Source organism: Aulonocara sp. 'chitande type north' Nkhata Bay, linkage group LG15 (assembly GCF_057382095.1).
Source record: "Aulonocara sp. 'chitande type north' Nkhata Bay isolate Kocher_YH1m ecotype deep benthic linkage group LG15, A_spYH_male_GT1.1, whole genome shotgun sequence".
NCBI classification, from domain to species: domain Eukaryota; kingdom Metazoa; phylum Chordata; class Actinopteri; order Cichliformes; family Cichlidae; genus Aulonocara; species Aulonocara sp. 'chitande type north' Nkhata Bay.
Window position 1 is genome coordinate 24,606,488 of NC_141358.1, and position 14,540 is coordinate 24,621,027.

At 44.0% G+C, this 14,540-nt stretch overlaps 2 protein-coding genes across 3 annotated transcripts in view; both read right to left on the minus strand.

Moving 5' to 3' along the window:
* Nucleotides 1–4,702: 4,702 nt before the first annotated feature.
* insm1a (insulinoma-associated 1a) lies at nucleotides 4,703–8,085 on the minus strand. Its single transcript, XM_086265138.1, has one exon. The coding sequence runs from the start codon at nucleotides 7,248–7,250 to the stop codon at nucleotides 5,910–5,912; it is 1,341 nt and encodes a 446-aa protein (XP_086121264.1). The 5' UTR covers nucleotides 7,251–8,085; the 3' UTR covers nucleotides 4,703–5,909.
* Nucleotides 8,086–9,781: 1,696 nt separating this feature from the next.
* Nucleotides 9,782–14,540, minus strand: part of cfap61 (cilia and flagella associated protein 61) — a 45,663-nt gene continuing 40,904 nt past the window's right edge. The window contains exons 20-23 of one of the 2 annotated variants that reach the window (XM_086265135.1): nucleotides 14,009–14,091; nucleotides 13,349–13,560; nucleotides 11,186–11,273; nucleotides 9,782–10,422 (exon numbers count right to left, since the gene is read on the minus strand). In XM_086265135.1, coding sequence (XP_086121261.1) covers nucleotides 10,297–10,422; nucleotides 11,186–11,273; nucleotides 13,349–13,560; nucleotides 14,009–14,091 — 509 coding nt within the window. In that variant the 3' untranslated portion in view covers nucleotides 9,782–10,296. The remainder of the gene's footprint in view (nucleotides 10,423–11,185; nucleotides 11,274–13,348; nucleotides 13,561–14,008; nucleotides 14,092–14,540) is intronic. The other variant, XM_086265134.1, reaches the window with a different exon arrangement.

The following is a 14,540-nucleotide window of genomic DNA, read 5'->3' on the forward strand; positions in this document are numbered from 1 at the left end:
CCATCAGTAACACACTACAACGGCAGGGAATCAAATCCCGCAGTGCCAGACGTGTTCCGCTGCTGAAGCCAGTGCATGTCCAGGCCCGTCTGAAGTTTGCCAGAGAGCACATGGATGATACAGCAGAGGATTGGGAGAACGTCATGTGGTCAGATGAAACCAAAGTAGAACTTTTTGGTATAAACTCAACTCGTCGTGTTTGGAGGAAGAAGAATACTGAGTTGCATCCCAAGAACACCATACCTACCGTGAAGCATGGGGGTGGAAACATCATGCTATGGGGCTGTTTTTCTGCCAAGGGGACAGGACGACTGATCCGTGTTAAGGACAGAATGAATGGGGCCATGTATCGTGAGATTTTGAGCCAAAACCTCCTTCCATCAGTGAGAACTTTGAAGATGAAACGAGGCTGGGTCTTCCAACATGACAATGATCCAAAACACACCGCCTGGGCAACAAAGGAGTGGCTCCGTAAGAAGCATTTGAAAGTCCTGGAGTGGCCTAGCCAGTCTCCAGACCTCAACCCCATAGAAAATCTGTGGCGGGAGTTGAAAGTCCGTGTTGCTCGGCGACAGCCCCAAAACATCACTGCTCTCGAGAAGATCTGCATGGAGGAATGGGCCAAAATACCAGCTACTGTGTGTGCAAACCTGGTAAAGACCTATAGTAAACGTTTGACCTCTGTTATTGCCAACAAAGGTTATGTTACAAAGTATTGAGTTGTATTTTTGTTATTGACCAAATACTTATTTTCCACCCTGATTTACGAATAAATTCTTTACAAATCCTACCATGTGGATTCATGGATTTTTTTTCCACATTCTGTCTCTCACAGTTGAAGTGTACCTCTGGTGCAAATTACTGACCTCTGTCATCATTTTAAGTGGGGGAACTTGCACAATCGGTGGCTGACTAAATACTTTTTTGCCCCACTGTAGATCAAGGTTAGCTGCTGTACGATAATTGTAAGCGACACAGAGACCCGGCATGCGTGCAGGTTTGGTCTCCGTACGGCGGCGTAAAGGCTGTTTGATGACACGTGACCAAGAAAACAGGATGGTGAGCAGCTGTACGTCCGCCTTTCACACCGCGTGAAAGAGAAGAAAGAGTCGGTGCGGGAGGAGGAGGAGTGGAACTGCAGGAATGTCTTTCACATGCAGAAACGTTTTGTGTGTGTTGCCCTGCAGCTGACCTCTGACCTGTCACCTCTGACACTGTCCTGTAATCAGACCTTTCTGTCCACATGAATGCCATATAAACTGAGCATAATGAAAAGTAAATCTTTGCCCTGTTGTAGTTCTTAAATCAATTTTCTTCTTTCCACTCATGGCCGGATTTACCTCCTGAGGGGCAAAGATTTCTTCTAGGGCCCCTCGTGACCCCCTTTTATTATTTCCCCAGACGTCCACAAAGAAACCGGTACAGAAAGATTAACTGACGTGTCAATTGACAGAAAATCAATGTGCACCACTGTGATAAGTGAATTATTGTTTAACCCTGATCATTCATCCCCTATTTCTTACTAACAAAGACCAGAAGCTTGGGAGCAGTTTGTTCGTTGGGCTCTTACAGTGAAGACAGTGAACAGCAATCAAGAGGCTTTGTGCTTTCAGGTGATTCATAATTGAGACTGATGCTTGTAAAAATACATCATCTGGTCTGTATTCAGCTTGGAAGCGTTAATGAATCATATTTAAGGAGAAATGCCTCAAAATCACAGCTCTCTTCAGCCCAGATGAAGCCTTTGTTTTCTGTCTTTACACGTTTCCTTTCTGTGATCGTTTGAAGGAATGAATGCACAGAAAACCTGGGGAACCTTGTCCTGCAAAAAAGTATTGTTCAAATGCGAGACATGTCTTACCACCCTGTACTGGTCTTTTGTGATAAAGAGAGAGAAGCCTAAAGGAGAAGCTGGTCAATTCACCAAACGAACAACGTTACAGCGGTCGGTGATGACCGCGAGCTGCAGGCAGTGACTGAAGGAGTGAGATCGTGTGTATAAGCAGCAGAAACTAGCTTCCTGTCCAGGCTCTCTGTTAGAGGTAGGGTGAGGAGCACAGAGCTGCTAGTCCTCAACATTGAAAGGAGCCAGATAAGGGGGATGAGGCATCTTAGATCTCGAGGCCTCCTGAGATCCTCCAGGTGAGGGGTTTGGGGCATGTCTGGCTGCGAGGAGATCCACTGATAGTTGGATATTGTTCAAATTTAAGTTGCATCTTTGAGTGTGTCTAATTTTACCCCTCTCTTGTTCATCTGGATTCTTAAATATTATAAATAGAGAAGCAGGTAGACGTGGGCTTTTGCACAAAGCAGCAACAGAGTGGAAGAGTTAAGTTCCTGAGGACTCCAGGAAATACCTGAGTCACAACGACGGGTGGGCTGCCACTGCTCTGTTTCTCTCCATGTGCTCGACACCCTGCTGCAGAGGATTAAACATAACTGCCAGTAGAACGAATGAGAGCCATAATGCTTGTAGAGACAAAAATCTTGCACTTTACTCTTAAATTCTGCAAATGTATATGCTGATATCTGGCCACAGAAGAAACATACGCTTTCAATTACTATGTGCCACATGTTGCTTTTTCATTTTTGAAGTCCAGATTTTTCCAGGTGCTGGAGTGAGCATTAACTGGTTATAAGAACATGTACATTATATCTGAGTAAACACATTCCTGAAGTCAGAGTTTAATATTATGATTAAAGAATGCAGAAGTATTAAATGTTTCCATCCAGGAAACGGTTTGCAGGCATTATTTTCCCCTGTAAAAAAGTTTTTCAGTGAGGTTTCGCTAATTTAATTGCCTGATTGCTGATTATTTCAGCTCTTGAGTGTTGATTAGTGTGCTTTTGGTATCTGTGGAAATAATGTCATGTACAGTTGGGGTTCACAGAGGCACACACACCCCTTTGGGGGGTTAATCCAGCTTCTGGTTTCAGGGTCGTAGTGACGTTTGATGAATGACCCTGAAGACTGAATTGAACCTGCAGGGGTGGAAGACTTTAATGAAGTGTAAAAATCCAAAAAATGTAGTTACGTTTTCACAAATTAAGCTGATGTCTGTGTTTTTGGGTGGATACAGTGCAGATGTTGACTTTTTGAGCAGGAGCTCATCTGACTGGCTTATATACTTTTGGGTAGTTTAATCTATAAAATTATATACAAATAATTTTCACCTCGGATGAGAGGTGAAACGTCTTCAAGCAACTTAAAGAAGTCCAGACGCTTTTCTTTGCAAGCTCCTTTGACTACGATGACCTGGATGACTGAGAACCTTCACAGACATACAAATAATTAAGATTTTTTTATATAAGAAACTAAAACTAATCTAGTGAAGTAAAACATTTCCTTTAAACGGTAATAAAACAAACTGTAAGAAATGTAACGTTCAAATTACAGGAGATTAAACTGTTGTTTTACAGTCGTTCTACTCTAATCTACTGCTTTCTTACTGTTGTATAGTATTATATTGTCAGTGCACTGTAATAATACTGCAAAAATACTGTAAAATGTAAGTGCAATTCATCAGCCAAGTACCAGGAGTGTTCACAGGATTTTTTTTTAAGTCAGAGCTAAGTACCAACCCAGAACACATGAGCACACCAGGAGAGAATGTGAGTGAGTTATTCAGACCTCTGACTTCCATATGGATATGGTGTTATTGGAACTAAACATAGCTGTAAATATGTTTGATTTTATTGCACAGTAGAAGTAAAGAGAATTAAAAATGTCAAAATGTGCCGTTTTGTGCTGTAAAATGAACAAAAAGCTTTCAGTACATAATGTTATGTGCAGCGATTCTTTAGCCCTTCGTTGTTTCAAACAGAATGACAAAAAAGACATCCGGTTGCGTGAGAAAACAGTTTTCAGCTCCTTAATCTGTGACTTTAGAGAAAAACTTCTCAGTGAGTTTATGGTCTCATCTGGTAGTTTTAAGTTTTACTGAATCCAATATGGCATTCACTTTGCAGATTATGGTCCCAGTTAGAGTCAGACGGAAATGTAAAGGCAGGTTCTTGCAGGCGTGACTTTTCCTTTGGTTTCACTTTCAGTTAAAGCAGAAGTCCATAGTTTCGGGGCTTAGATGGGATTTTACCAACCAAGCTGTGTGCTGTCCCTGTGTGAGTCGTCCCTCGTTGAACTAAACACAGCACAAGTAAAATCATACCTGTAAAATAGCCACTTAACATCCATGAAGTTATCAATAACCCGCCTGGGATTAAATTAAGGTCAACATCAAGTCTTTTCAGTCATCATGGACAGAAGACCTTTAAGACCAAAATGCACAAAACAGTTATTTGAAAGCTCTGATCTTTCTTAAAAGCTACAACCAAAACCTAAAGAGGTCACAGGTGACGTGATAGCAGTGATGTTGTTATTGTACAACTGTTTTTGAAAGATTTTTTCTGATTTAGGTGTTTAGAAAAATCGTCTTAAATCATCTCAAAACCACTGATCCTGGTCTCTAAAATGTAAAGATTTGAATTTACTTTAATGGAAACTTATCATTTTTCCTTGTTTTTGCTTGTTTAAACCCTTTGAATTCAATTATTTGGCATGTAACTGAAGAGGAGACACTTGAACCATCATTTAAGGAGATAAGCTGGACGGATTTTGGTTTCATTTTCTTCAAGAAGCCACAACTTGAGGTGTAAATCAAGCTGTTACCTGCAGAAAACACACAAGAAGGCAAAGAAAGCTGTTTCTCAGTTTGGTCTTTATTTTTTTTTTTATTTTTTTATTTGGACATTTAGCAAAATACTGCAGAAACATCCAAAGCAGTATAAGAGCTAAGGGTTACAACAAAACCAAAATAAATAATCATCATCATCATAATAAATTAAAACATGATTGCATTCGGTTTGTCTTCAGGAGCGGCTCACTGATTGCTATAATGCCACATGAACACGCCGCCCTCACATAAGTTAAAGGAAATAAAAAGGATTTGGCTACATGATGAAAAAACACAGCGACAGATCACAGGTTCGACCACACAAAGCAGTAACTTACACAAATAATTTAATAAATACATAAATAAATAGAAAAAAGATTAGATATACTGTATACTGGTAATACAGAAGGCTTTGTAGAAAATAATTATCATCATATGCTCAGCCAGTGATAAATAAAAACAATCAGGTCAGTTTAAGGCAGTTTTACAGCAGGAGTCTCTAATCCAAAGGCATTACCGGCTACACTAGTTTTACTCTCTTTTGTTTTCAGTCGACAGCTACTGATCCACAGATCCACGAGCTATGTTAAAGCTAATCAGAGTGATGAGATAAGGTCTGTTCAGGCCTGCGAAGTCTGCTTTATATCCTACAGGTCATCTCCTCTCTTAGGTCTAGGAGCTAATAGCACTTGTGCAGAGATGCTAGAAAAATAAATTAACAGTCTAACGTTTTTTTTTTAAAAAGAGCTTTGAGGATCATTTTAAGTGATGTTGGGGTGGGCGTGGGTGTGGGTTACAGGCCAGGAGGAGTCAAACACACACACACACACCCAGAGGTTGCTGAAGTGTCCTCGAGCAAGGCACTGAAACCTTGCAAGCTGCGTGTGAGTGGATATGTGAGAGCATGCTTGGCTCTCTGTTTACCACAGAAAATGTGAATTATTTGACGATAATTTTTACTCGAAAAGACACAAATAAGCACATTTTTCACGTGTCTTTGAGGAAGATTGGACTTCGGTGTGGTTTTGTCCTTTGGAGATATATAGCTACAGTGAAACAGAATTACTCCCAGAGTTACAACTTCTCACAAACCTCTTTACATCTGTTACTCAGTTTAAGGAAGTGTGCTTTAGGGTACAGATGTTTTTTATTTTTCAGTGGAACTCTGAAATCCTAAAAACAAAAAGAAACACGCGGGTGGACTCTGATTCCCGGTGTGTGCCAGTCCACAGTTCGGGATCAGCAGGCGGGGCGGAGCGGCATCTGCAGCAGGATCACCTGCCGGTTCTCGGACGGGTGGCATTTGTTGATGTGCCTCGTGAGTCCCGGTGAGCTGTAGAAGACTGCGGGGCAGTATTTGCACGAGTACACCTGTGAGGAATGCAGCAGGCGGATGTGCCGCTCCTGGCTGCCTCTGCTGGTGAAGTTCTCCCCACACACGGGGCACAGGTGGCAGCAGGAGGCGCTCAGGTTGAGCGGCGCCGCGCTCTGCTCGCAGCCCGCCGCGTCCTCCTCCGCCGCCGCTTTTGGGGACCCGTGCTGCGACGCCAGGTGTTTCCGCAGGTAGGCTTGGCGCTTAAACCTCTTCCCGCACTGACTGCAGTCGTACAGTCCGTCCTCTGAACCGGACTCGGACGGCTCGGGGCTGGGTGTGTCCCTGTCACTAGAATCCTTTGCTTCATCCGAGGCCGTCTTCGACGCGGACACCTTGTCGCTCGGCGTATTTTGCGGCTTCGGTTTGTGCCAGCGCCGATGGGAGGCGAGGTTGGCCGGGCAGCTGAACACCTTGTCACACTCGGGACACCGATACTCAACCCGGACTATCCTGGAGCATTTGTGCTGCGCCAAAGCGAACGGGTCTGCGTACGCCTCCCGGCATAGCTGGCACACAAACTCCCCCAGCGGGACGTGGTCTCCTCCGGCCGGTGGCGCTCGGGGAGGTTTCTGGTCCACCGGCGCCTCTTTAATCTTCAGCCCGAGAACCGGAGACGTAGTGACATCATCCTCAAAGTGCAGTTTGCGGATGGCTTTGGTTTTCTTGGACGGCGGCTTGCCTTTGCGCTCGGCGTCGTTGGCGCAGCGCTTGGAGCCGCCGGTTGCAGCGGCGGGGAGCGTCCCGGCGGATGACGAGCTGCTCTCGGGGCGGCTGCTGTTGCTGGAGCCGATCTTCAGGTCCACCGGGGCGAAGAGGTGATCCAGGGCGGTGATGGCTGCCGGTGTGGGAAAAGACTCCGCGGAAACCGGCGAGCCGAGGCTGAAGCGGGCCTCGGAGTAGGAGCGGTCGTGCTCGTGGCTGACGGGGCGGGTGGGGCTGTACAGAGACTGATACACCGCCTCCGGGTTCCCGAACTGCACGGGCTTAGCATCCGGCTCCGGAGCCGTAGCCGCCGCCCCGCAGGTGGGCGTAGGCGTCAGCGCGCGCACCGGGATGGAGACGAGATGCGCTGAAGAGGAGGAGGAGGGCGGCAGCAGCGGCGGAGCATCAGCCGCCGTTTGGTCCGTTTCTTCGTCCTCGGAGCGGACCCGGTAGGACACCGGGTTGGTTTTCTTGTTCCTTTTTACCAGGAATCCTCTGGGCATGTTTGCGGGGAGCTGAAGGCACTTTGGGCGCTGCGGGAAGAAGAAAACCACTTTCAGCCGCTCGCGCACAAAATCAAACCATCTGATGCGTCTTTTTTCTCTCTGTTTGTTTGTTTCCTCCTGCTATTGATCCCGTGTTCTCCTCTCGAGGTCCTTTCACCACAACATAGCTGCACTCTTTTTAAGGCGACATGATGACATTGTTCCCGTCCCCCCCTCGTTGCCTCATCCCCGACCAATCAGAAGGAGCCGAGGTCCCCTGTGGATTTGGGGAGTGGGTGTGGGAGGATGGAGAGGCTGATGGAAGCTAGGAGGAGGAGGGCGGATTTGCAGATTGCAAAGCAGATGTACCTGAGGGTTTTATTGTATTTCCCCCCACCACACACACACACACACACACACACACACACACACACACACACACACACACACACACACACACACACACACACACACACACACACTCCCTCCTCCTCGTCTCGACCCGGGCACACGCCAGGAGTCTCCTGCTTTTACGGTCTGATGAGTTTGTATAGAAATCTACACGTGCCTCGGCTTTATGTGTCTCTTTCTGGGGGTGGTGGGGTCTCTGGTTTGGCTACAAAGGGGGCATATCCGTCCACATAACGGCCCAAAATAACAATACAGAAAAATGGAAGGTAGAGGAAGAAACTTCAAAGGGCTAAAATGCGCATAATAGGGAAATAAAGTACAAATGCTCAACATCATTTTAAGCAAATGTCAGTGAAAGCAGCTCCAGACTTTAACTGCTTCCATTCAAAACCTTCAGAATGTTTAAGACACTCATAAAGACTTCCGGGGAAACAAACTTCCCCGAGATCAGATCTGCAGTCCGGCTTTTACGCACACGAAAGCCAGCTGAAATTCGACCTCAGCGGACAAATAACTAAACATCCACAATAATAGGGACAGATTTGAAACCACCGTGGCCCTGCAGCATGTGCGCTGGCGTGACAGTTAACTCCGGACATATGAATCCGTCATTTTACGCATACATAATTAATGGCGAGCGGAGGGTGTCCTGCTTTGCATCACAATGGTCGCGCTTGTGCAAGCTGTAGACCCGTCCTGATTGAAAAGGAAATTGCACAGTTGAAAAAAATGGAAGATGAAGAAGAAGTGGGGGTCTACCCCCCCCCCGGCACACAAAAAGCAATCTGGACCCTAGATACTGTCGGCGCGTGCTGCGCGTAATCAGTGCGCTTTTTCTGTCTCCAAATGGGGCAAAGCGAGGTTATCTGGCCGTTAAACCACATCAAACCCCGCAGGTCCAGTCTGACCCGGTCAGTCGGATGTGAGTCTGTCCTGCACCGTGAGAGATGATGCTCCCATCATCTCTTGTCTGTCGGTGCAGGGCTCGAGGACACGTTTGACAGGTGCAAGATTCTGGCGTAAAATGAAGACGTGAGAGAGATGTCCGGAAAGTCTTTTCACTAACCCATTTCAAATTTTGACTGTTGGCGTGTCCAAACTGAGAGCATTCAATAAACACGGGTCGTTTCTTGTGTTCTGGTCTTTTTTATGAAAAAATCTACATCTGTCTCTTACGAATATTTAAACCCACATTTTCCTAAAACAACATTCAAAATAATGTGTGTCCCTTTAAAATCCACGTGTTTCGAGAACTTTCTTTAATCAGTTGTTATCGTTTTTAATTTTTAAATGTTCCTCGGGTAGAAGCAGGCACATGCCCCCAAATGTTTAAAAAAAACAACAACAACTAGATTTTCTGATAAAAAAAAAAAGCTCACATCTTTTAAAAGTGAGATTTTTTATCCAGTGGGAGCTGTGTTAAAAAAATTATAGTTAAACTTTATTTATAGGTTATTTCACCCATAATGCTCATTTCATGATAACAGGGAGTGCAGGTGGATAATGGTTTAGCAGTAACAGGTCAGCGCACAAAATGAACTAACATCTATACAAACACTGCAAAACTCTCATTGAGCGCCGTGTACAGTGTGTGTTTATTACCACGGACAGCGCATTGTGATATCCACGCAGTGAAGCTGACACTTAAAGTCACTCAGCGTTTCATGTCCTACAATCTGACTTTATATTTCCACACAAGCAGCGTGCTGTTTTCTCAGCTTGCGGGTTCAGGCATATGTTCTCTGTGTGCGTTAGTGAGTGTGTGTGCGTGTTGGAGTGTGCGTGTGTGTGTGTTACTTTCCCGACAGGCTTCAGCTCAGCCTCATTAGCATACAGCTGTAGAGTGACGCCCTCCTCATTTCCCCTCCTCCTCCTTCCAAAAAGCCAAACATCCACTTTTATGTGCAGCATCTATAGGGCCCTGTGATTGGTCACACTCCTGCAGAGTCACACTTACAGTTGGCACATTGTATAGAAGAAAAAACAAAACAAAACAGGAATGTAAAAGTATGCCAGACTCTCGTTCTCATCTGGTGTAAAACACTGCTCACACTCTGATTAATGAGAGATCTTAAGGATTAAAAAGGAAATTATCAGATGTCCACACAAGAAAAATGAATGCAAGCATTAATTTAATGGTAATAGCGTTAAAAGTTAGCCAGAACTCTTACACAAAGAAAGTTTTACTGGATTAGACCACTCTCTCTCTCTATCTCTGAAAACAATTAAAATAACATTTATTTGATGGAAAATTTTTGGATTATATTGATTAATCGAAGCAATCTAAGAAAACACATATTTTTTTAACCATTTGATGGAAAACAAATCAGTAGTGTTAATCAGTGTTTTGGTGTGAGTAATCCAGTTTGGAGACGCTGACTGTCTGTTTGCTTTCTCTGAACATAACAGGACTAAAAAATGTCATGTGACTCCTGACTGTGTTTTTGTGCTGAGCTGCTGATTTTAAAAATTTCTCCAGGACTCTAAAGATCTGATATAATAATATATTTACACATAGCAGACACAGTGTCTCCACAGCGTTCCTGAGCCAGCTCAAATGATTGGAGGTATCCAGTGACACATACACAATATAAACCAGTTACCACACCTCAAACAGAGTCTGATTTGTTTTAGTATTTTAACAGGCGTGAGGTCAGAGCTGGCCCGGGCAGGCGAACATGGGCAGCAGGTTTCGGTTGTAACTCAGATACTTCACAGCACTGCTCCTCAGAGCCGCTCGACTGTCCTCGTCTTTCAATTGGTCTGGAGGGCAGAGGTCCTGCAGAGACACACAGGTGGAGAGTAAAATCTCAGCACTGCACTGAGAGAGCTTCTTTTTTTCCACAGACCAGCAGGTTCTGATCGGTGCCCGACTCAAAGTGTGCCGGAGAACTCTAAGCTCGCGCTGAAGGTGTGATCGCTGTGGAGAACTGATGTGAGGAGACATGTAACTGACTCCATCCAACCGAGTACTTAATGCTTCATTCACTAAATTTTACTTCTACAGCACATTTAAAATCAAAGTATTTTACACTAAAATAAAATAAACAGGTTCCTAAAAAAGACACTACAATCTGTCTGAGGACATCTGGGATGTCTTTCCGGGGTTTCAGTGTAACAACAGCAAAGGCACAAGCTCGCTCTGACTGCTGGATGATCAGGAGTGACTGAAGAGCAGATCTTAATGATTTTATTCAGACAAAAGAAAGAAAGACTCACCCGAGCTCTGACCAAAACACTGGATGAACGTCTCAATAGAGAAAACATCCCTGATGTTACCACACAGAACTTTTAAGAAGTTTAAAACACGCTTCAGTCTGGAAATTTGCAGGAAAACATGAACGACTGTTTCACATGGACAGCAATAACAATCTGATTTCAGCCGGCAGGGCAGCAGGACGTGGAAGTTCCTGCCTCAGTCTCAAAATTCTTCACCTTCACAAAGGCCACGTGCAAAGATTTAACCGTGCATCGTAACCAATACAGTTTAACCCTCAGAGGGGCATAAGTGTGATGTAGGAGATGAGAAGTGGAGCACCAACCTTGAGTTTGAGGGTCTGCTGAAGCTCCTGCTCTAAATCGGAGAATCTGTCGTGGAAAATGGCCAAACAGCTGCTCTGTGTGAAGAAACTGGAGAGAAAACCTTTACATCAGTGCTTCGGTTCAGCACCAACAACCAGAGGTTTTAAGGGAAAAGGGTGCACCCGAGTTATAACATTGACAATAACAACTGTTTCAAATCTAGATTATGTCAGAAGCTTAAATCAGAATCTGACTCCATTGCCCTGCATCTATATAATGTAGAGGTTAATTTCCACCACTGGAAACTTTCTTTGTGTGAACCGACTGTTTACATAAAAGCTCAGTGAAGCTTTGAAATAAAAACACACACACGCACACTTCCAGAAGCTTCCCTAAGTGTGTCGGCTGAATAAGCCTCAGCCGCCACACGGTCAATCAATTATCTTAACGGCTCCTGATGCTCCGTCAGCCTCCACAATGACTTTACGAGTCAGCTGACTGAGCAGCATGATGGGGAATCGGCCTCTGTGGTTGCGAGGCTCCAGCTTTGTCTCGTCCTGGACCGACCACAAAGACAGATTGGGGAGCTGCATAAACAGATTAGGAGGTGGTGGTGGTGGGGGGACAATAGCCCTCCATGTCTGGGGGTCATTTGTGTTGAAACCTCAGAAGCAGGTCACCCACTGCTTGACAAATACCTACTCACTGGATAGTCATGCCAACAAACACACACACACACACAAAGTGAGAGGACAAAGGCAGCGGAGGCCCGAATCTTCCTCGTGTGTTGAAGTGATCGGTCAGCGGTTACATGACGTCAAAGCGGCTTGTTTCTGTGCAGAACTCAGTTATGAAAACATCTGTTTTTACACAGCTGCCCACCTGCCGTCTGCCTCGTTTCAGTGCCAAAAATCACACATCAAAAAGTGAAAAACAGCAGCGTGAGTTCTTCTGCAGTCACTTACATGCATACCTGAAATTATACTCCTGCAGAGGGCTGGACAAAATAACAGAAATGCTGTATAAAAAACACAATAACCATGTAGGAAACACCAATCTGCCGAAGCTGCTTTATTATTCTCTCGACGACATACTGAAACCAGACATCGGGCTCTTCACCAAACTGCTCATTTCTGCCAGTCTAATCAGAGTGTGGGATGTTTTGCCGTTTATTCGCCTGCTGCTGCATCAGTCCTGACAAAGACTCGAGCAAAAACATTGGACAAAAGATCGGATTTTTATTTTTGTCCTTGTGAGGATTTGTTTTTACAGTGCGAGTGACTGATTATGCTCCCTCGAATATGTTTATGCACTATACTTAAAAAGTATAAGCATGAGAGTTAAAGAACAACCGTGGTTTGCTAAAAGACATCGGCAGCAGAATGTAAATGACCTTCGAGGATAGTGGTGTTTGTTTGGAGGAGGAAATATTTCTTCTTCACTTAAAGATAACAAATACTCGAAGAGCTCTCGCTTTTGGTTTGACCTCCACCTGCTGTCATGTAGATAATCCCAGCAGCCTTGCTGTTACCACAGTATTACTAAAGCTGCAAAAAGAACGTCAAACTAACAAAGTTTCACGTGTAAGCAGGAAAAGAAATGAAGTTTTGAAAGGTTAAACAGGCTTCAAACCTGAGGGCTGAAAATGAAAATACAGAAAACTGCAGTTCCTCTAATGACCACTAGAGGCTGGCTCCAAACACGAGTCAGTCTAGGTTTCCAGTAGAAATTGGGTATGCGTTTACTGCCTGATGTAAAACACCTCTGGTGTTGGTTCTGTTGGGGCCTTTTTAGCCATTTTAATAGAATCTTAAAATGACATAATATGACTTTCTGTTTTGCCAGACCACCCAGGGAGGTTGTGATTTAGTTTAGGAAAATCTGGCATTTTATTTGTATGTTACTTTGCAGTAACCAGCAGGTGTGTGTGTGTGTGTGTGTGTGTGTGTGTGTGTGTGTGTGTGTGTGTGTGTGTGTGTGTGTGTGTGTATACATAAGTGTAGATTTTTGGGGGAGGTGCACAAATCCTGGTGAAAAATGATTTGGGGGTTTGTTTTTATATAAATTCAATTAAAACTGACCTGCTATGCTTTTACTTATTCAATATATATTTCATGCTAGCGTGTATACAAATAATATGGGCAGATGTTCAGTAAAACAGTATTTGTCAGTGTTTGTCCCACCTGTACAGATCAGGGATCAGGCCCTGCTGGTAGCAGCTCAGCAGCTGGCCCAGCAGCTGCTGATGTTTCATGTAGAGACTCAGGTAATTGGAGACGGGGAGAGGCTTCAGGGACAAGCAGGTGAGCGTCTCCACAAGCTCATAGCAGTCAAGATGCAAGCAGAAGTAGTCGCCTCTCTCCGGCTGTCCCGTCACAATTGCTCTGTCCTGTAACTTTGGATGGAGGAACACGAGCACTGATCTCTGGTTCCAAGTTATAATGCAAATCTTCAAAAGCAAATCAAAATACTTGAATAGTCAATTAAAAATAATATAAACTAAAAACACTAGAAGAAGATTAATAATCTGAAAAACAAAAGTCGATTAACGGCCACATTAATTTTTAATCAATAAAAAAAGAAAAAAGTGTGTTGTATTCAATACCACAATTCAATTCAATTTTATTTATATAGCGCCAAATTACAAAAATAGTCGCCCCCATTTAACAGGAAGAAACCTGTTGCTTTCTTGTTTCATTTTGCTTTTCGGTTTTAAGTTGAAATAACATCAGAACATGTTGTGTTAATCAGGAATTAAATTTCTTAATAAATATAATCATTCCCAGGTTACATGTTTGACATGAAACACCCAGAGATTGAACTCCTGGGCAGTGAGTGCTTACCTGTTTAACTTTAGGGCCTGTCAGGTCTGTTGGAGATGGTTTGGTCACATGCAGGTAGTGATATCCTCCAGGAAGCTTACCACCTGAGGAGAGAGCAAAACACATGACACACGTTAAGATATTTCCAGATATTTATTTATTACCCCGTTATTCCATGAGTATTACCAAGCTGTTATAACAGTATAAAGTACTCACAATACCTCAGCTTTACCTCAGAGAACTTCTGATGCACATTTTATAATACGAGCATTTAATCAGAAAATTGTTTGCGGGATAAATATTATTTATAATCTAACAAACCAACACTTAGAAAACACTGCAGTGAAAAGCCTGTGGTCTTATCAGCGGGAGATATCTCAGTAAGATTAGCTTCAGTGCTGAAAAATTCTGTGGCTTCGAAAATTGGACAGCAGCAAAAACATCATAACAGGCATTTCACTGTTAGCATCCACCCACTGAGGAAAACACAACTGAGACAATGAACTCAGATAACAGCCGCTGATATGGCGTCTGTGCTCTCCCTGAACGCTGA

What these genes read in the sequence shown, in the direction of transcription:
- insm1a (XM_086265138.1), bottom strand. Translation starts at nt 7,250, where the DNA reads ATGCCCAGAGGATTCCTGGTAAAAAGGAACAAGAAAACCAACCCGGTG.